This window comes from Diuraphis noxia, unplaced genomic scaffold (genome assembly GCF_037042655.1).
Source record: "Diuraphis noxia isolate RWA-SAM2 unplaced genomic scaffold, SU_Dnox_SAM2 contig0001, whole genome shotgun sequence".
In the NCBI taxonomy this organism is placed as follows: Eukaryota; Metazoa; Arthropoda; class Insecta; order Hemiptera; family Aphididae; genus Diuraphis; species Diuraphis noxia.
In genome coordinates this window covers 90,781,194-90,802,196 of record NW_028301711.1, presented here as the reverse complement: position 1 = coordinate 90,802,196, position 21,003 = coordinate 90,781,194, and the positions used below count along the sequence as shown (strand labels likewise).

The window sequence follows — 21,003 nt, the reverse complement described above, 5'->3', positions numbered from 1 at the left end:
AGTGTCGTTGTGGAGTTGTATGATTTGTTTGTACCATGGGGCTTTAAAAGCCATTTTGCAAAATTTGTTTTGTATTGCTTGTAATTTTTTAATTTTTTGTTTAAGATGTGGCTGCCCATACTGAGCATGCATATGTAATTAATGGATATTAGAAGTGAGCATTTGATCTGAAGGGTTGAACTGTAATTTATTAAGGGGTATAAGATTTAAATTGTGTATAGGCTTGGTTTAATTTTTTATTTATATGCATTTTCTATGTTAATTTTTCATCAAGGTAAACTCCAAGATATATTTCATAATTTAAAATATCGAACTTTCATTACCTTAAGTTTTAAAATGTAATACACAGTTTCTTATAAGTTTTTTTTGCAAGAATTATTAAAAAAATTTAACGCGATTTCACAAATATTTTGTGTGAGTGCCTGAGTTAAATTTGGACTAAATTGTATATTTGTTGTAGAACCTTTAAACATCCAACTGTTATTTAAATTATTAATTTTTTTTATTGAACTTAGAAACATCAACAGCAAAGGTTATTAGTTTTTTGTTTGATATAATATATTGAGTGATTTCTAGAATTAAAATTATACAATCAATAAGGTGTTGATTTTTTGTAATTTATATTTCCATTAATAGTATAGCTATCATTAGCATAAGGTTAAAATTGTATTGTATTGGTAGGTTTTTTTTAGAAAAGCTAACATATTTGCCAAATTTTTTATGCCTGGTCCTAATGCTTCATTTATGTTATTTAAGCTATTATATTCTATACTCAACTAAATTAATCATTTTGTTTTTATTCAAAAATTTTATTATGGATTTTCAACATTTACGTTATTATATTTTCTAATTTTATATACAGAACTAGCTGAACCCGTTAAATTTCTATCTCTTTTATGGTCCATAGTTCCTATTGTGTGTTAATTCATTTCATGTGATGATGCTATCAGTATATTTTTATACATAATGATATAGATAGTGGTTAAAATATATTATAATCTTACAACGATATTCAATTTCGTATATCATTATGTAATTAATGACCCAAAAAAAAAAGAGTGAGTGAAATCGGTTTAGCCATTCTTAATTGATGAATTGTTATACATTTTTATATATATAGATTATATTTTTATTTTTATCTGCTAGAGGGCGCCACCGGTGTAACTCAGTTTTTGTCTCTAAATCTCTAACTCACAGGAGTTAGGTCCATGATTTATGCTATAACCCCGACATTCACTATCATTTAAAAAAAATTTGAGCCAAATCGGCCCAGCCGTTCTCACTGATGCAATTTCGAATTTTTTGTCTCCATTTTTATATATATAGATAACATTTTCCAAAAATTTAAAGCTTTAATTTTTTAAAGCGATTGCTTATTTATAATTTTATATTATAAACCTATTAACACCGTTCTACAGTAAATCAGCATTGGCTCAAATATTATTAATAATAATACTCTATGTATACTATTATATTAGTTAAATATTAATAATATTTTTAATGTTTTTGGTAAAAATAAATATTCAACCTACCGTATTACTTATAATAAAATAAATGATAGGCAGTCTCCGGCTCAGAATTGTTGATAAAATGTATTGATTTGACGGGAATTGTTACTTAAAATCAGTTTTCGACCTAATTAATGTCTTTAGTTTATTGTAATTCAAAAACAAGTTATTATTTATTAGTTATTACTAGAGCCCAGACCTTCATTACCTAAAAATATTTTTTTTAAAAGCGGATAAGTGTATATCGCTCTGCTGTACAGTAGTTAGTAGGTTACAAGTGGGTTACTGTAATGGATGGAATTAAATTTGAAATTTGAATCCAATGATATTATATCATTGTATACGAAAAACGATTCTGAGCGGAGACGGTTTATCTGTCTAGGGTCTATTACAGATTATAAATACTTATAAAATATTTGACTTTCCAGTGGACTTTTTTTTTTTTTTTTGGTAAAACTAGACAAAATTATAAGGAATCTTGAATTAAGTTTTCAAATCGTAGATTTAAAAATAAAAATGTTTATGAATTTCTAACTAAGATAATTTAAACATTACGTATTTTGTCAAAATTCAAACTTTGACTATGAATTTATTTTATTTTTCAACTGCTATTGTAACAATCTGTTATGAGCCTTGTATTAAATTTTCAAGCTTTTCTACCCAATAAATATATTTTTATGGATATTAATTTAAAAAAACTTACTTGCATATGCCTATTTATAGTTCAACTTAAGTCGAAATTTTTTGAACATTGCAAGTGGATAGAATATACTCGATCATATAAACATTCGGTGAAAATTTTATATCTATGGTCATCTGTTTTGAACAAAATCCAAAATACAACAACAAACATCACTTGTCATTTTTCATTTGAAGCAATATTTCTGGTAGAAAACGTCGTCCGTGATTATTTAATATTATAAAATCGTGAAATCGTACGTTTTTTCTACTTTAACCGCTTTTATTTCGAGTACTGTTTCGAAAATTGAAAAATTACCTGTCTAGAGTACCAGCTCAAGAACATTATCTTTCAGAAAAGATGCTACACCTGGTACTTTTGAGCAAGTTTAGAGGGAGAAAAACTGTTTACAGAATAAAAAAGAAAAAGAAATATATATCATTGTAAAACCAATACATTCCTCGCTCCGCTCAGAATCTATAATACATGAAAAATGCATAAAATAACGTAAAAATGTTAAAAAATTACACAAAAAATGATATTAAAATGTATATTTTATTGTATAAATTGATAAATATTGTTTTGATACAAAAATTTTTAAAATTATTATATCATACTATTATTATTTAACATTGAAATTATTTAACTAAATAAAACTATATATTAAAAAATACTATTTTTAGTAAAATTTCTTTTTTTGTCGAATTTCTTGTTTTCGTGACAAAAAAAAAGAAGATAATGAACGTTGATAATCGACAAGCTAATGAAAACTGCATGTGTATAACTTTCAACAAGAAAAATGCAAATAATATGTGTGAAAAAAAGTGCAAAAATAAATAAAATGCACCAAAAATACTAATAAATGACCGTAAATCAAAATTCCCTAAAAATGTAAAAAATTCAAAATAAAAATTTTACCATTTAATTTTCATCAATCAAATTTCTGTATAGACGAGCATCGAATGTGAGCATTAGAAAAAAAGATGCAAATGCATTAAGTTCCGAGCCCTAGTTATTACTTATTAATATATACGTGTTAATATATACGTATTAATATATACGTGACACCTTATTCACAACTGAGGAATGTGTCAAACGATCGAAAAATAATGGTTATCACGACCAGGCCTAGGTGCAAGATTATGACGATGAAGGGTTTTTTGCCTATTCTCGATGATATCACGTGTTAAATCATAAACAGAAATAAAAGCAAGTAGTAAATAGTAAATTATTTGTATTTTAACTATACAAAAATGGCCTAATCAAATACTTAAATTAAAACATTGTAATATCCAATAATAAGCATTTAGCTATCTTCAAATCAAAATGGTTTAAAAACTTATTAATAATCATGAAGTAAAATGCATATATTGTTATTTATAATGCTTAGAAAAAAATTCGAAAAATCTAAAAGACATATTTTCCCTAATATCTCATATTATAAGTAGTTAAATAATCGCATAGGTAATTCAACTAACAAAGTAAATTGTATTATATATTATAATTGTAAACTGTATATTGATCTCCCTCGTGGGAAGTGAAATCTGATTACATAATGGTCATATTAATTTAGTAAAACTACCATACTATTTAGAACTCAGTAAACAAAAAAACACTATTTTGTTCATTATTTCAGATTGTTATCCGTATTTTGTTTTGTTTATTTTTGCTAGTTAATTATTTTAGTTGTTATTGCTTCCTTCCAATTGAATTAGGAGACGAACTTGATAGTATCTAAATCCTTGTTAACCTGCCACACCCATGTAAACAGATATTTGAAATATTGGAACACCCCGCCCAAGATAATCAATAATTTATATATCCTATAAGAAAATCCAACATTCTTTGTTTGGATAGCATGCTAAGCTTTACTTTTCAGAAATAGTTTTTACTCTAAAGCTTTCTGTATTGCCTATAAAATGTCCGCTTTCCTTTGCCGTAAGATGAATAGAGGTTATAAAATATAAACGATACTTAATATTAATTTAATTTGTATTATCATTTTTTTATTCGTGTTTAATATTATACTACACTGTAATTTTTCATAAATTGCATTTATGTCAAGTAATATAATACGCCAGATTCAATAAGTATATCTAGATTGAGTTTTTTCTTAATGACTAAAAAACTGTGTATAAAAAGTGCTGACAATCGAAGTTGATTAATAGTAATAAATGTATCAGATAAAAAGGCAGTCTACCGCTGTGCTGTAATAAATTAACATACCTTATACGATTCCGTGATTATTTGACGTTTATTATGACAAGCAAAGAACGAAATACAAATATTGATGTAATACGTATCTAATAATATATATATATATATTATATTTTAATTAGAAAAATAATAAATCATTATATGCGTGTAGCGTGGGGTAAAAAAAAATGTGAAGCTTTTTTTTGTGATACTAATTCTCTTATACTTTCATTAGTGGTGAGAACATTACCGTAGTGTAGTGATTGAAATTAAATTGTTTGACACTTTAAAGTTTAAAAAAACTGAAAACAGAAATTGTTTGAATTGAGTTAGAGAAGAACGATTAGAAAGAATGAGATAGAAAGAATGTCTAATAATTAAATTTTATAATTGAAATAATAAAATTGCTGAAAATGGATTTAGATAAATTAGATAATTAATTTCACTTGTTTTTATTTAGATTGAATATTAATAAAAAGAGCTCGATATTCCTTGAAGTTTTGACAACCAAACTTTTTAAGTTGTTTCCACATACAAAAAATAACCTTTTACGTAATATCTGGATGATTTTATTAGTATTTCACAATTCTTATTTCTTATAATCCTCTCTTATATAATTTTAATATCAACAACAATATTTATAGCTATAATATTAGGTTAATATTTTTGCAATGAGTACAAAGGTTGTACAAGGTTTATATTAATTACGTTTTTAATATTTTATGAATTATGTATTTCAATGTTTAATATTCCCTTGTTTTCATGAGTTGTCCTACAAACACTAATACCTACCTATAGGTATTATCGACGAGTTTATACTGAGCACGCTTGTGTATCTTGAACGTATAAAATCTAATAAAATAGAAAATTTCTTTTGAAATATACAATTTAAGAAAATTTTGATTTAAAAATGTCATTTAAAAATTCATATACACCTTGATTAGGATTTTAAGTCAATATAAACAATAAAAAAAACACACATACTTAAAGGCTAAAAAAGCTTAAAAAGTTTTACAAAACATCAATTAGGTAATAAATTAACTAAAACACTGTAATATATTATTTAAATTTAATTTTACTAGTTTGTTTATTTAAAAAAAAAATTCTACCTTTATACATTTACATCAAATTCCTATTGAATAACTTTGACGTTTTGAAATTAAAGTATGGAATAACGACTAAATGACAATCGACGAATGCAATATTATGTAACGAACAATCTTGAATCTGCGAATTTTGAATAGGTATTTTTTAATCTATCGATAGATATAGTGTGAGCTTTTACAAACTTGAAATTAACTTGTCATACCAAATACTATACCTAGATAAAGTATTAAGTGATATCGATATTTTAATTTAAATTAAATTAAACCAATAAAAAAGCAAAAAGGCGAAAAAATACACCCATGATCTTAAATATCAAATAAAACACATTTTTATGTAAAAATAATTATTCTTTTATTATTAAAAAAAGGCTTTTTGCCTTCAAACCCGTGCTCTAGATATTAGTTACCTAACTTATTAGCTTATTATTATAGTATTTCAGTTTTAAATTGAGATAATAATTAATGATTAATTAATATTTATGATTTGTAATGTCATTTTTGGTATACATATAAAAATGTACAACTTAATATAACTATATAGGTTTTTTTTTTATAGAACTGATGATTATTGTTAATTAATTTCCAACGGGCTATAATTATTTTATCTGGAAATTGAAAAATAATATTTTGATTGGAATAAATAATAAAAACAACCGGCAAATTGCTCTAATGCATAGAATAGGTTTAAAGTTGACCCATGGAGTAGAAATAGCCTCAGAAATGATCGAGTGAAATTTTAATTCAATGATTAATCATTTTATGTTATGAAATACGATTATGAACTGAAAATACCATCCCTATTTCTAAGAATATTTTAATTTATTTACGTTACTATCAGTAATACAGTGGGTTGTTTTATTTTTATTATATTAATACATATGGCATATTATATTATTTTATGATAATAATATTATATCATGTTATATTATTGTTAAAAGTTTAAATTAGTCAATAAATTGACATACGTTCCCATATTGAACGGTGTAAATATTTTGGAAATTCACTGTGTATAGAAATATTTATTAAATAATAATAAACGAAATGGCGAAAAGTTTGAAAATTAATATTTTTTTAGTAACATAAAATTAGTCACTAAAATAATTAAAGGAAATACTTATTCTAGTTTAAAAATAATTTTTTGTAAAATTATAAACTAAAAAAATTAATATATTTTGATATTTTTAGAATACCGGAGGACCAACAAACTTTTCAAGTTTTATTAGTTATTATAATTTAAAATGTCATCAAAATCTGAAGTTAAAACGCTAATAAAAAAAAATTCCTTATAATAATTTAAAAGTATAGTAACGTGCATATTATTGATACGTTTTATAAATGTAGGTCTCTCAAACTGGTGTTAAATTTTCTAATAAAGCAGCATAAAAACATAAAATAAAGTGAAAGTAAAAACAGAAATTTTCATTGATATATTTTGTATTGAATCTATTTTGTTAAAACTTGTTGTTGATAACAGCTTTGTACTTTTGTAGTCTTTAAATGTATTATAGTATATGAGCGTGAATTAAGTCTTACCGCTGTAGTTTACGTGTTATTTAGTTTAAATATTGTTCCATGATATTATTAATGTTACTTGCAAAACAGCGAATTAACTAACGATGTACTTTTGCCACTAGTTATTCACAATTCATAATTATACAGGTTGATTCTAATTTTTCGTATGTTAATTCTAACTTAACGATAAAACGGTTTCCATATATATATATATATATATATATATATATATATATATATATATGTATTAGCGATTAGTTGTAATGAATGATGATTGTTTTTATTATATTTTAAAGTGAAAATATTTAATTTTTTTTAATTTCCTGTAAATACTTATGCAAGTTTAATACCCAAAGGCCAAGATTCATACAATTAGTTAATAATATTTTAGGTTATAAGCAGAGCTGCAGAGCGATGTATTTATTCCGTGTTTTTAAAATATTTTGTGTCTTTGTACACGATAAGGAGTCGAAATAATGCTCTGATTTTCAACTTCAGTATTTTTTCTGATAGATAAGTGAATCTAGTTGATGCTTCGGCAGGTCAAAATTTAAAATACCCAGTTTTTTTTTGACAAAATCGACGTTGTTTTTTGATATATACATGACATTTTCACTGATTTTTTTAAATTAATGGTGATAAAAGATTTTCGTTCGGCCAAAACACTTGAAAATGTAATACAAAGGGTTATCATAAACGATTGTTTGTGGAAATAAATAAACTCTAGTTAAGCGTAAATTCACAATTTTTTTTTATGAACGTCTGAATTTAAAATGCGACAAAATTCGTATAAATCACTAAAATTTTCAATTAATTTTTGAAGTGGAAATATATAAAAATATCTAGTGGATACAATAATCCAATTATAACAATCCAATAATCCTTCGAATAGTTTTAATTTGAAGGAGGGGATGTTAAACTTTCTAAGAGGCCAAACCCGCCTCAACACCTCTCACCCTATTAACACCTATTTGCTCCATATGCTCGAATGATTAATAATACCTATATAATACTAATATTTGTAGTAGTTTATTTTTATATTTATGGCAAATTATTTTTACACAAATAAATCTATCAATAGGCACACGTTTAATTTTCATTATATCATGTACCTATTGCGTAAAATAAATATCGTTTGATTCATTTTGTCTCTTTTAGTGTTTAAAATCACAACGTTTATTGTTTTACCTATTAATTTTAACCTAATATTGTGAAAAGTTATTTTTTTTATCGTGATTCGTGGGTAATAAAATTATGTGCTATTGGAAGGAGTGCGGGAAGGAAACATACACCCTTGTATGGATGGCATTTGATTGTGTTCACCCGCTGACATGGCATAACCATCAGTCTTTCACTTATACTTGCGGCTTGCGGACGTATGAAAGTTGTTTGTTGTAGACCGTTAGACCGTAAGAGTGCTTATTTTTTTAAATAATAAATTATTTTAAAAAAACGAAAACCATTGAGGTTTATTTTAGACATTTTTCACAGTTAAATATATATATACCTTCTCATTGATATATATGAAATTATGTAAATATTACAATTTATTGATCTCAAACGGTAAAAGAAAAAAATACATATCTACACGTTATTAATTGTCGTCCTTTGTAGAATTGGTAAATTCAAGTTTTTAAATTTCTAAGTTAAATTTTTTTTACTCTTTCAGCAGGTTTAAATGAAAGTACAGACGTGTGATATTTGTATTCAAATATTTAAAAATGGTCTGTATAAAAGTTCACATCTTGTTGGAATGTAGAAATTTGTCTTTCGATGATCGTATGATGTGATAGTTTCATTATGTTTATTGTAGATACCTATAAACATATAAGTTAATAATATTTTCATCGTAATTAAATAATATTAGTGAAATAGTTAATAGCAATTATTTTGTTGATATTTTGTCATTAAATTGTCATATATTAATTCGTTTTTTGAACGACATCATTTTATCGTAGAATTACTTGCTTAAAATATATTTGGAATAGTCAATAGATTAAGCTACTGAACGTTGCTATTATCTGAATACTTATTTGAATAGTTGGAGTGGATACATGTTTTAAGTAGACACTCATCTTCTTTAAATTTTCCTTATCGGTCATTTAAAGTCTAATATTCTAATTGATGATTCATATTTAATGTTGTGTATACTGTTAACTGTTAAACTTAGTGTAGTATTTCGTGTAACTCAGTATAGTTATTGTCATATTATAAAATGTTGAAGTTGTTTTAATTATTCTTGCGTGCTAGTGAGTAATGAAATCTTTTTTAGTTATAAATATTAAATTATAATTTACATTGTGTTAGGGTGATAGTATTTTTTAAATACGTGATTTTAATCCATATCAATATCAATAATATTTTAAAAGACTTTGGTATGTATCATTGATTAAATTAATAACTAGTTCATAATATTGTTCAAAAATTAATACTTTTTGGTTGTATTCAAGTATATTTTGATCGTAGTCATTCTATTCAAATATTTTGATTATCAGTTTATATATATTTGAACGTGTTTTAAATCAGATTTTAAAATGAATTAATCTATATACAATATATATCATATTCTCGTATGTGTTCAATTAACATGTCATTGTATTGAATATGTATTTTATAATTTAATATTACTATTAAGTATATTATATTATACTAAACACAGATAGATTAGATAATTTAATTTTCAATTCCTATTGTTAAAATACTAAATTATATTATACATGCATCATAATATATCTAATTAGGTACATCAAATGTTCTGAATATGATGAAGAGTTTTTATGTCATAGCCAGTTGTGGGTTCAGCCGTTCTTATTATTTCTATTGCCACTATAAAATCTAGAAAAGTATCTAAAAATATTAATTCATACATTTTACAATTAAATTTGATTTTTATCTAACTCTGAAATAGGTACCTGAAATATTTCGTTTTTTCATAGTTTTTAAATTTTCTGGTTTGCATTTTATTTAAATAATCATCGAAGATCATTTTTAAAGTATCTACTGTCTCGTTTAGCTTAGGTAGTGGAATCAGACTTTTTTAATTTTATAGTTTTACTAACTTTTACTTACTTTAGCTTACAATATTTTTGTACTTTTTTTATTTCAGTAGGTATAATGAATACAAAAAACTTTGAAATATTTATTGTTCGTTAAAACTGTTGTACAATCTATACTCAATGGTTTGAGTGCAATGCACCTTTCGTCTACAGTGAATGTCACATTTCATTAAACAAGTGTTACCTACGTCAATTAGTCAGTATACATTGTAAAAGTAAAACACACATAATTTAAAAAAAGTGTATAACCTCTGTGATAAAAATATATAATATTCAATGTCCAATCTGATTTTGTATCAGTTACCCATTAAAATAATGTTGTTTTTTTAATCCCTATCTATAGTTATTTTCACGAATAATGTGAGTTTGAATAATGTTTTTCTACAATGTTATTTTCTTTAATTTGTTGTAAAAATATTGTAAAATATAGTGAAAAATTGTTTTCTTATCATTTTTTTATCAAGGCCCAATGGACAATGCTTTGAAAAAAATAAATATTATTCATATTAAGACAATATTCTTTGTATAAGATTAAGTTATATATAGTCGAATTTCTATTGTTTTAAATATTTTATTAATCTTTAACTATTATGCACTTCAATATATGATAGTTTTATCATTATGGCTAATTTAGTGATAGGCTGTGAGTTTTTAAAGTTTCGACTACTTTACGATTAGGGATTACATACAGTTAATTATTTACCCTTTATGAATATATTACATGTATATACTATATATTATAGGTACCATAATATAGTATACGTTTTTAAATCATTGATTAATGGTCTATAAAGTAACATGTCTTAAATTATTCATTAAGTACTTTTTTATTGGTAATTGCATTATGACCTTGTTGGCTTAAAGTTTCAGATAGCGATTTATATGGTATTATGGTTGCAGGGACATTATGTTGGCAAAATGTAATTACTTACACGAAGCGTATTATGAACGACGCTATCCTGATATACAATGTACGTGTTTGGCCTTTAAAAATGATTTTCCTTACATATAATTATTATGTCCACGTGTTTATCTTATCTCACAAAATGGCCCATAAAACACCAAAATGATCTTATTAATTTTCTCATAAATTATTTAATATTAAATAAGATTTTAATTTTTTTGGTGTTGGTTAATTTTATTTTACATCGTAAAATTTTAGTTGGTATAATTATATTTGTATGTAGTAGTGTGTGTGCTGATTTGGTTTTTATGAACAGACAAAATATAATGTTGTACTAGCTTGTCTTCCTATCGTTCTTACCTCAGTGTGCAAATATTATAATCAATGTCAAAAAAAAGGAATTCACTAGCTCCACAATCCAGTAGCCAAGGCATAGGTAAGAAAAATAAAATAATATATATTTGTATTACATATTATAATATATTACACATGTATAATTATATATTATGATTACCTATATTATATGCGTATTGCGTATATTATTTATACACTACACCCATATGTATACATTTATTATTATTATTGTTTAATTTTCTTTTCATTCGCTAATTTGGTACTTAATATTATGTATTCTTAAACATGTATGAACTAAATGTCTATGCTTATGTTCCTGTTATATTTAACATGTAACTAAGACCATTTATTTTATCATTATCATACTATATTTCACACTCAATAATTAGACATATGAATATCGAACTTAACAACAGAATAATGATAAATGTATATTGCTTTAAATATTTATGATTACACAAAATCGAATTTAATTCAACACGTAGTATAAATTGCTTTTGTAGTTTTTAGAAGTATGTATAGATAGTGCGCATGTTCAAAATATATGCTTATTAATATAATAACACATCATTAGAATAAAAAGATCATTATTTATTTAAATAACTTGTCAACTATCTACTAATTTAAAAAAATCCAAAGACTATAACTATTGGTTTTTTTCAGATCAGTTTATCTCATATTTTACTACGCATTGTTACTAGATATTTACATTTAAAAATATCCCAGATAATTAAATCAAATTAAAGAAACTATTAACCTTATGCTGGGTCTTTTCAGATGTCTAACGATAACTAACTGTAAACACTTTTTTATTTAACAGTGTAGCGTGTGGTTCCCACGTTCATTTTCAATCTAAATTGTTTAATATACTTACTACTATAATTTATACTGCCTTAGCGATATATTTCTAACTTTTTACGTAGTATTTTCTATCATCTTAAAGCAAACAAACTACGATGTTTATAGTGACGTGTTAAAAAAAACTTTATTAGAATGCTTCCAAAAACGTTTTGTACGAAAAATATTGTGAAAAAAATAAAAAATAAAAAATTCATATTTGCATATTTAGGTATACACTATACAGGCTGTTCCACGGACTCTGTTGTCAAATATAGTAAAATTGTTTACGGAACAATAATGGACAGCAGTGTTGTGAGTCAAGCTGGTGATAGATTACGGTTTTATTAATCCGTAAACAATGTCCGGTGTAGTTCGCACTAAGCACATACTATATATCTATCATCGTTGTTCGTTTAGTGTTCTACGATTCTACCTATGGTTTATATCTATTTTGAATACCGATTACAGGGAGAATAATTGCTCACTTTTTGCTCCGATTCGATCATTTTAAAAAACTTCACACACAGACACACTATAGGTATACTGTACATTTTGTTCGAATTACATTGAATACTGTTCACGGATATATAAAATCTTAGTGTGTGATCAACTATCAGTAGCGTAGCTGGAGCTCAATAAAGCGAGGGGGGCTATTTAAATAATGTATTACTGTACTACCTTTATAGGCTATAACCGTGATTAATACATCAGCAGTTAAAAATTTCAAATGGTAGCAACAACCTAGTCCCTCAGCTACGCCACTGACCCACTGTTAACTATAAAACTTGTATAGTATTAATAATAATGTACCTATGCGATTGTGTAAATACTGAGTAGGAAATGCGGTTTCTGGACATTCACAGGCCGATGTTAATCTCCGAGTTTTCGATCATTGTTTCAGATCAGTACGGGTTCGAAGACGATGGACCACCAGATGCTGTCGATTGCTTGGGTGCAAGAGACAGCAGGACAATAAATGTTAACAGCGTTCATAACTTAAAGCACTGTTCGAACTGTATATCCACGGCCAAATACAGTATACTGTCGTTCTTGCCCATATTCCTCTTCGAACAGTTCCGGCGTTATTCGAACTGTTTTTTTCTGCTCATAGCGCTTTTACAGGTAAGTCAAAGTGTTATCTTAAAACGGCGATATCGTTTGATTTAATATCATACAATTATAACAAATAATAATTGTGATCGAATTGTTTCTTCGGGAAATTGTAAATTCCGCCTGAAATTAACAGGTAAAAATTATATCTATAATAAATTCCACCCGCGGGGAAAATATCCAAGCAAAAAAAGATACATGTAAATTCCAACCGAAAAAATATACAGGTACAAAAATGGATTCGTAAATTCCGTCCGGAAAACAAATATTTTTAAACTAAGCGTTCCGTGACTACAACTCGTTGACGCGACCGTCGTACTGTACGCGGCGTGTTATATAGGATTTGGAACTTTGGAAGTTCAAAATGTACGTACACTGAACAATCGTATTTGACGACAATCGTCAATCATGTCATTATCTTATCAGCTTTTACTATAATATTGTGGATATAATAATTGGAAATATCAGATAGAACTATTATAAAATATAAATTGTTTGATCACTTAAGTTTCGTTTAGAGTCATACGTACGTATCTATAATGGCAACTCAATTTATTGAATCGGAACGTGGAAATAAATTGTTAGTATTAAATAATTTTAAATTTTCAAATGTAAATAATAGACCTTTGGCTACTGGTTTAATAAAATGGATGCATAATTAAAACTTGTAAAACTTTTGTGAAAACCTTTGGTGAAACAACTATTAACATCGCTGAACAAAATGTTGATCATAGCCATATAGCGAATAGGTATAAGTACTATAGAGTATATATATTTAAAATTGGAAATTTAATTCTAAATTTTAAAATTTTTTTAAATCTGAAATAATAATCGTGTTTTTAGTAAAAAATATATTATATACAAGCAAAATATAATTGAAAAATATAAAAATAATGAAATATGTATTGATGAATATGTAGAAAATGTGGCTCATTATTTTGGGGATTTCGACAAAAAAAAAAATAGTAATATGAAAGGAGTGATAATATGTAATTATTGATTATGATTATATTTTGACTCTTTATTTATTACAAAAATATTACTATTTTTACTATTTTATTTTTATTTTTTATATGTACATTACATATGTTGTAAGTATTGATTATAATTATATATTTTGACTCTTTTTTTTTATTATAAATATTACCATTTTGGCATTTTGGCATTTTGGCATTTTTACTATTATATTTTTATTTTTCTGGTTGAATTTACATGTACCTTTTTTTAATTGTATTTTTTGGGCGGAATTTATATGCGGCCGTTTCTTCGGTCACGTATTTTCAAACAAACTATAATATATTAATCTTGATATGCTATAGTCTATTACACTCTAAAGATGACGTAACATTGGTATTTGTTATCTCCGTCTTACAACTTACAAGAAAGTGCGGAACATACCAAATTTACACTCAATATTCACATTTAACTTCGTGAGTTTAAAAATTAAAGTGAATTGACCTTTTATAGAACTTGATGGTAAGAACATTATCTATGTTTGTATGTGGGTTTTTTTTACGATCATTCAATTTTTAATGTACGCTTTATTACATACGATTTCGCGCATCTTACCTTTTTAGGTAAACGATTGCGCGCAGTGCCAGGATAACAAAAGATAAAACTTTAATTACTCAAAGGCTTACGATTGCGCGCAAAATTGGGTGCGACGTGGTCAAATTTATCATTATTTTTAATATTTAAATACAGATTTAATTTAAAATTAATATAATATTAAGAAAATATTATTATTAAAAAAATATCATGAAATTTACGTAGGTAAATAATACAAAATAAAAAAAGTTAATAATTCAAAAAATATAATACTCGTACATCAATATTGAAATTAAATTTTAAACCCCCTATACCTATTTCCAATTATTGCCAAATACTTGAGTAAATTTTCTGGTTTTTTATTATTTATTTAATTTTTGTGTTCAATTTCCAGATTTTTAACTTTCCTTAATTATTCTTTCTTCGATAATGGTTTGATTATACCTTTGGAAATGGTTAATAATTTGGTAACTGTATCTGTCTGAGTTTCTATAAGGGTAGTTATAACAACAAATATTGGTGGATGAGCACTATTAAATTGTGTATTATATGTACTATGTAAACTTTCAGCCCCGTTTGTAGTTCTAAAAATAAATAATATATTATAGTTGATAGTGTTAATACATTTTTTTTTAAAACAATTATTAGTAAATATTTACCTAGGATTTTATGATGGTGTTTCAGCCCATTAAATAGGTGGAAATAAACAACCAGCTAAGTTCAATATACGTTTCTAAAACATAATCCGAAAAAAGTTGTCCAACTGAAATATTTGGACATACACTTATAACTTGAACAAAAGCATCCTCGACATCATCTGGAGCGATAAAAAAGAAAGTCGGGTAGATATATTACTTGTAGCTTTTCACTTGCAACTTTCTCTTAATACTTGTCGATCAATTTTTTGTATCAGATCAAGCATTTTCTATAATTAAATCATCAATCGTCATTAACACCGTGGACGTACACTGTTTTTTTACTGCACCTTCATCTTACATATCCATCAGCCCTTTGCTTGATATATCTCAATTTGTGCCCATTCACTAGCAACAAATCATTTCCCCTTTCTGATGTAATACGGTGAATTTCGTTTTCCATTTAAAAAAATCAATACAAAATTTAACACTGACACAATTTAAACACCGAACACAACTGATAGTAAATTGATATAGTCACATCATGAACGATTAAAGTATAGCCAGTATAGGTATATTCGTATATGCATGGGAATTTACAATAAAGATGATATTTCTGATCTAAGACGCGCGCAATCGTACTCCGTCGTTATAAAAGTATGATCTAAAATATAACCAATTAATTCTTAGTGATGGGAAGTTTGTCTGATATCGGAAAAAATAATTAGTAAATAATCTACTATAATCTACTATAGTATCTTACGGATTTACCATGGACCTATGTCCTATATATTTGGCAATGTTGCTTAAAAGTTAAAATACTATAGCGTGCGCAATCGTACGCTTAAAGAGGTACCGCTGATATGGGCCGCGCGCAATCGTATCGTATCGTGCCCATATACGCAAAACTTGCTAAATAATTGAACTATTGTAAAATCCCATTTTCAAACATAGATAATACTTTTACCATAAAGTTTTATAATAGGTCAATATTCTTAAATTTTTTTAACCAAAGACGCTAAACTTGATCTGCCGATAGAATATTTGGTATGTTATACACTTGTAAGACGGAGAAAAAATTCCACTGTTACATCCCCTTTCGCAGAATTTAGGTCTCATTAAATTGCATAATATTACACCTGTATCATATTAAATGTTGCATAAAAACGATTTTAGAAAAACCGCGTATTCAAAATAAAATTTGAACGTCAGTTTGAAGTTTATGAAATAATAATTAAGGTTAACATAATATTTTAAAGTTTAAAGTATGGGATTCAAATCAATGTAAATACGAATGAGGCAGTGATCACATGTGGGTATTGTCAAAAATGTCTGTATAAAAATTTAAGCATTAAAAGTTAAAATTTTTAAACAATTTATTAGAATCTAAAATTCGCTAACAATATTTTATAGTTTAAAATTAATTTAATTTTTCTTTTTAAGATTTAAGAAGTGATTAACGTTCTTCTGTACATGTTTTGGTGTCTAATTAGTCTTTTAAGTTAATTAATTAAACTTGAAATTGTCTTATGCCTATAAATAACTCAAAAAGAGTAGCAATACTTCAAAAATTTTATGTTGCATAGAAATCATAATGATAAACATTCTTTATAAATTACATATTTACATGTATTTATTGTTAATTTTTTTAGAGGTATATACTAAATAACAAAATTAATTTTTCGATGGCTATTATTGTTTTGCGTAAAAATCTAGTTTTAATTCAAAGTTTAATTCAAAGTTTAATATTTTGTTTGTTTCTTCTGACGCTTTTGAATACTATTGGGAATTTTGGCCATAGTTTATGCTCGGACGAAAGTCAAACAATTTAATACAAGGTTCATCATAAATTTACGCTAAGTCATACCAATTTAAAAATATTTAAAATAAAAAAACTATCACAATTTTTTGTAATATGATCTTTTTCTATGCATTTAATTATTTAACAATGAACCTTAGTTAAGTTTGGTAAGGTTGTTTGAATATTTTCAAGTGCTACGTTTTACTGAAGACAAATTAAATTAATATTATTTATTAAGATTCAATTATAAACTAATTTTAAAACGTTTTTTACAATTCACTTTAAATTTGTACATAAGTTATCACTGGCCGTACAAATGACATAAGTTTCACGTCCTTTTAATTTTGTTTAGACTGATCAATGATCATACATATAGGTAATCATCTATGCTAATATATACATATCAGCATATGGTCTAAGTCGTAAACTACAGATAAAATGGTTCATTTCATGAACAATATGCCTATATGTAGCTTATAATATAGTATACCTACGTATGTGTGCATAATATATATATATAGGTTATAGGTACATTGGTGTAATATATAATTTATAACATCCAAGGGTAAAACAATTCTGAGAATGTTTGATTGTTATATCAATAATTTGGTTTTTGTGCTAAAAGTTTAAAATCAGGTATTTTATGTTAGAAAAATAACTATGAATACGGAATAGTATATACATTGTCACATTGATAACAAATCGTAATTTGAATACATTTATACGAGTTATCTGCCTGGCGCCGGACGTAAACCATCAGTCGTCACAGGTGAGACTTATTTATTATTGGGCGTCGCCGTTTTGGATTTATGTGTCACCGCCGACGCATTTGAACGATAAACTAATATAAAATAAGGAAAACAACGTTTCCCAAGAGTATTTGACGTGTAATTTGCTAAAAGTATGATATTTTATGCACTCTGATATTAACTGACCTTACAGTTGAGGCCACTCGGCTGTAAATGTTAATGGCTTTGTGACCTTTGTATCGGAGTTCTGATTTATTATAACTACTAGTGCCCGGGAAAAGTTCAGTAATTTTTTTCCAGTGGAATAATATTGTACATACATTATACATGATATAATATATAAAATGCATATTGTGTCGCATATAATATATTATGATAGTGGTAGAGATGGTTTATTCATTTTATATTTTTATGAATCTAGCAGTCACTGGGTATGTAGTATACTCTATACACTATACATCACATATAGTAGGTACATAGTTTATTTGCATTCCAACTATGCATATTTTTATTTGATGATTGTACGTATTGATTGTTTTAATTTAAAATACATGTCCACAACAAAATCGACTACCTATATTCATCGAAAAGCTCTGATTAATATATATTTATATTAAACACGTTTATATAAATGATAATAATATAAACTATGCATAGAATACCAGACAGAATATTTTTATATTTTTTAAAATTATCTACGTATATAAACATTTTGTAAAACGTAATCTGCGTATTTATGTTCACACGTTAGGTTTGTTCTTAATTAAAAATATCTTTATTAGATGTCCGAATATAATTCCAGGCATTTGTGAAATGTTCGAACTTCAAATGATGGTGGGGAATGGAGTTCCTCCACGTTTTCTCTCTATTTTTAAGAGCATCCCAACTAATTATTTTTATTAGCCGTTTCGTTATTCTTAACTAGATTTAATAAGATACTTTGGTTTGATACATTACCTATACAACTTATTATATTTTGATATTCCATAATAGCTGAGAAATGTAATTTAAAAAAAAGTATTGAAATATTAAAATTAAAGTTATCGTTAATGGTTACTAGCATCTTATATTGGCTCGAATAGTCGTATATTAGAAATTTTCTAGTGCTTGATGATGGTGATGTGGGTAGCAACACACCTCCTCTAGTTAAGTTGAGTTCAAACATAACATTTCAATAGACACTAGTTTTTTTTTCAAGTCCGGGAGTTTGTTTTGTTTTGTTTTGTTTTTCAAATCATTTCAGCACTGCGTATTTGTGTAAACAATTAATTGCTTTTCAAACAGCAGAATAATTAATCAAGTTTAATAATGTTCTATAATACTTTGATTTATGCATTCACAGGTACAAATTACCAGTAAAAATATTTAGGTTATCTATATGTACCTTTACTTATACGTGTCCTATAAAAAATTTTGAGTAAATTTGGATGAATAAATTATGTATATTCTTTTAGTATTAATTAAAAAAAAAAAAAATTGATTGTTAACAAAAAAAAATATAAATAGCTATACAAATTTATTTTACTACATTATTATTTATTCACAGATGTTACATTTTCAACCATATATTATGGAATATTATTCATTATCACAATAACATAACATGCTACTGTTGAGTTAGATTAATTTAAATGCATGTAAATTAAATTAAATAAAACTAAGGGTAGTGTGATTTTGTCTTTACTTTTAAATACTTTTGAAAAATATAATTTATGTTCCTTTTTAAAAACATCTTTTGAAAAAGTGAAATATATCATTAAAATGAAGTAGGTTAGATGTTATTTATTTAAACACACTTGTTTTATACATCATCACTTATACAACTTACAACTTATAATCTACAAATACACTTCAAAATTTGGTTTATTCAGTGTTTAAATAAGTATAATACAAATCAATATAATTTATGTACCTACCTAATAACGTTGTATCTGTTTAAATTTTACTTTTTGAAGAGTATGCAAATGTAAAATTTTAGAGGGGGCAAGTTTCCTGTCTTGCCTTCTCCCAGGGGATGACCATGCTTGTTTTTATTGTTTATAATTATATAAAAAAATATATTTTTTAAATTTTTTACCAAAACATAAAAAAAAATAAAAATGAAATAATTGTAGTTCTTATCCATGTGAGTCTTATTATAAATCCAGCATTTTAATACCTCTATTATTTTATGAGATATCGCAATGGATAAATCCTCATGGAAAACCCTGTATATACCTACTGTAAGATACATGATGCTGACTAAATACAAGGCTTTAAATGTTTGTTGGAAATATTTTTTGAATAGTAAAATAAAATAATAAAATAATAAAATTTAAATAAATGAGAAAACAATTTATCAAAATTGAATTATTAGTTTCTATTATTCCTCACAGTAGATTACTGATAAGAGTCTGTGTACATTTTATAAATTATTATTAACTATTTAATATTTGTTTATTAATCATTATTTTACATGTATATATATATTTTTTTAATAGTATAGATGTTATGTAGTTTGTCATTTTGAGGGGCCACATTTTACTGAGGAAAAAACAGTGGGTCAGCTGACCTCCCAAACCCCCGCCTAGGTCCTCCCCTACATTCAAAATTGGTATAACTGAAACTATTTGTTTTTTTTTATGAATATCATTTTAATTTATTAAATTTTATTTTAGTTATTTTTATAATTTTAATTATATATTACATTAAAATGTATAATATTTGATATTTTAAATTATTCTAAATTAGAATTAGTTAAATAATAATCAGATAAAGTAGGATAAAATAAGTTGATTAGTACAGAAAAATTATATAATATTTTTATTTTTATACGGGTACATAATATCGCTTTCAAACATTGATATTTTTATCAATACTTTTTAGTATAACATAGTTTATATAAGTTTAATTAAATTATTTTCTTAGTTTTTTTTTAATATCAATGGCTGTTAGTCATATAGTATTGTAGCCACATTTCCAAACAAAAACTAAAATCGTTATTTATATTTTATATTTTGTTATTA

The 21,003-nt window shown here is 25.7% G+C and overlaps 1 protein-coding gene across 4 annotated transcripts in view; it reads left to right on the top strand.

Annotated features, from left to right (window-relative positions):
• LOC107167525 (ATPase phospholipid transporting 8A1) overlaps window positions 1–21,003 on the top strand; it is a 37,735-nt gene that overhangs the window by 6,944 nt on the left and 9,788 nt on the right. Inside the window, exons 2-4 of one of the 4 annotated variants that reach the window (XM_015516615.2) lie at window positions 10,922–11,028; window positions 11,245–11,397; window positions 13,057–13,277. In XM_015516615.2, the coding sequence (XP_015372101.2) occupies window positions 11,346–11,397; window positions 13,057–13,277 (273 nt within the window). In that variant the 5' untranslated portion in view covers window positions 10,922–11,028; window positions 11,245–11,345. The remainder of the gene's footprint in view (window positions 1–10,921; window positions 11,029–11,244; window positions 11,398–13,056; window positions 13,278–21,003) is intronic. The other 3 variants (XM_015516618.2, XM_015516616.2, XM_015516619.2) reach the window with 3 other exon arrangements.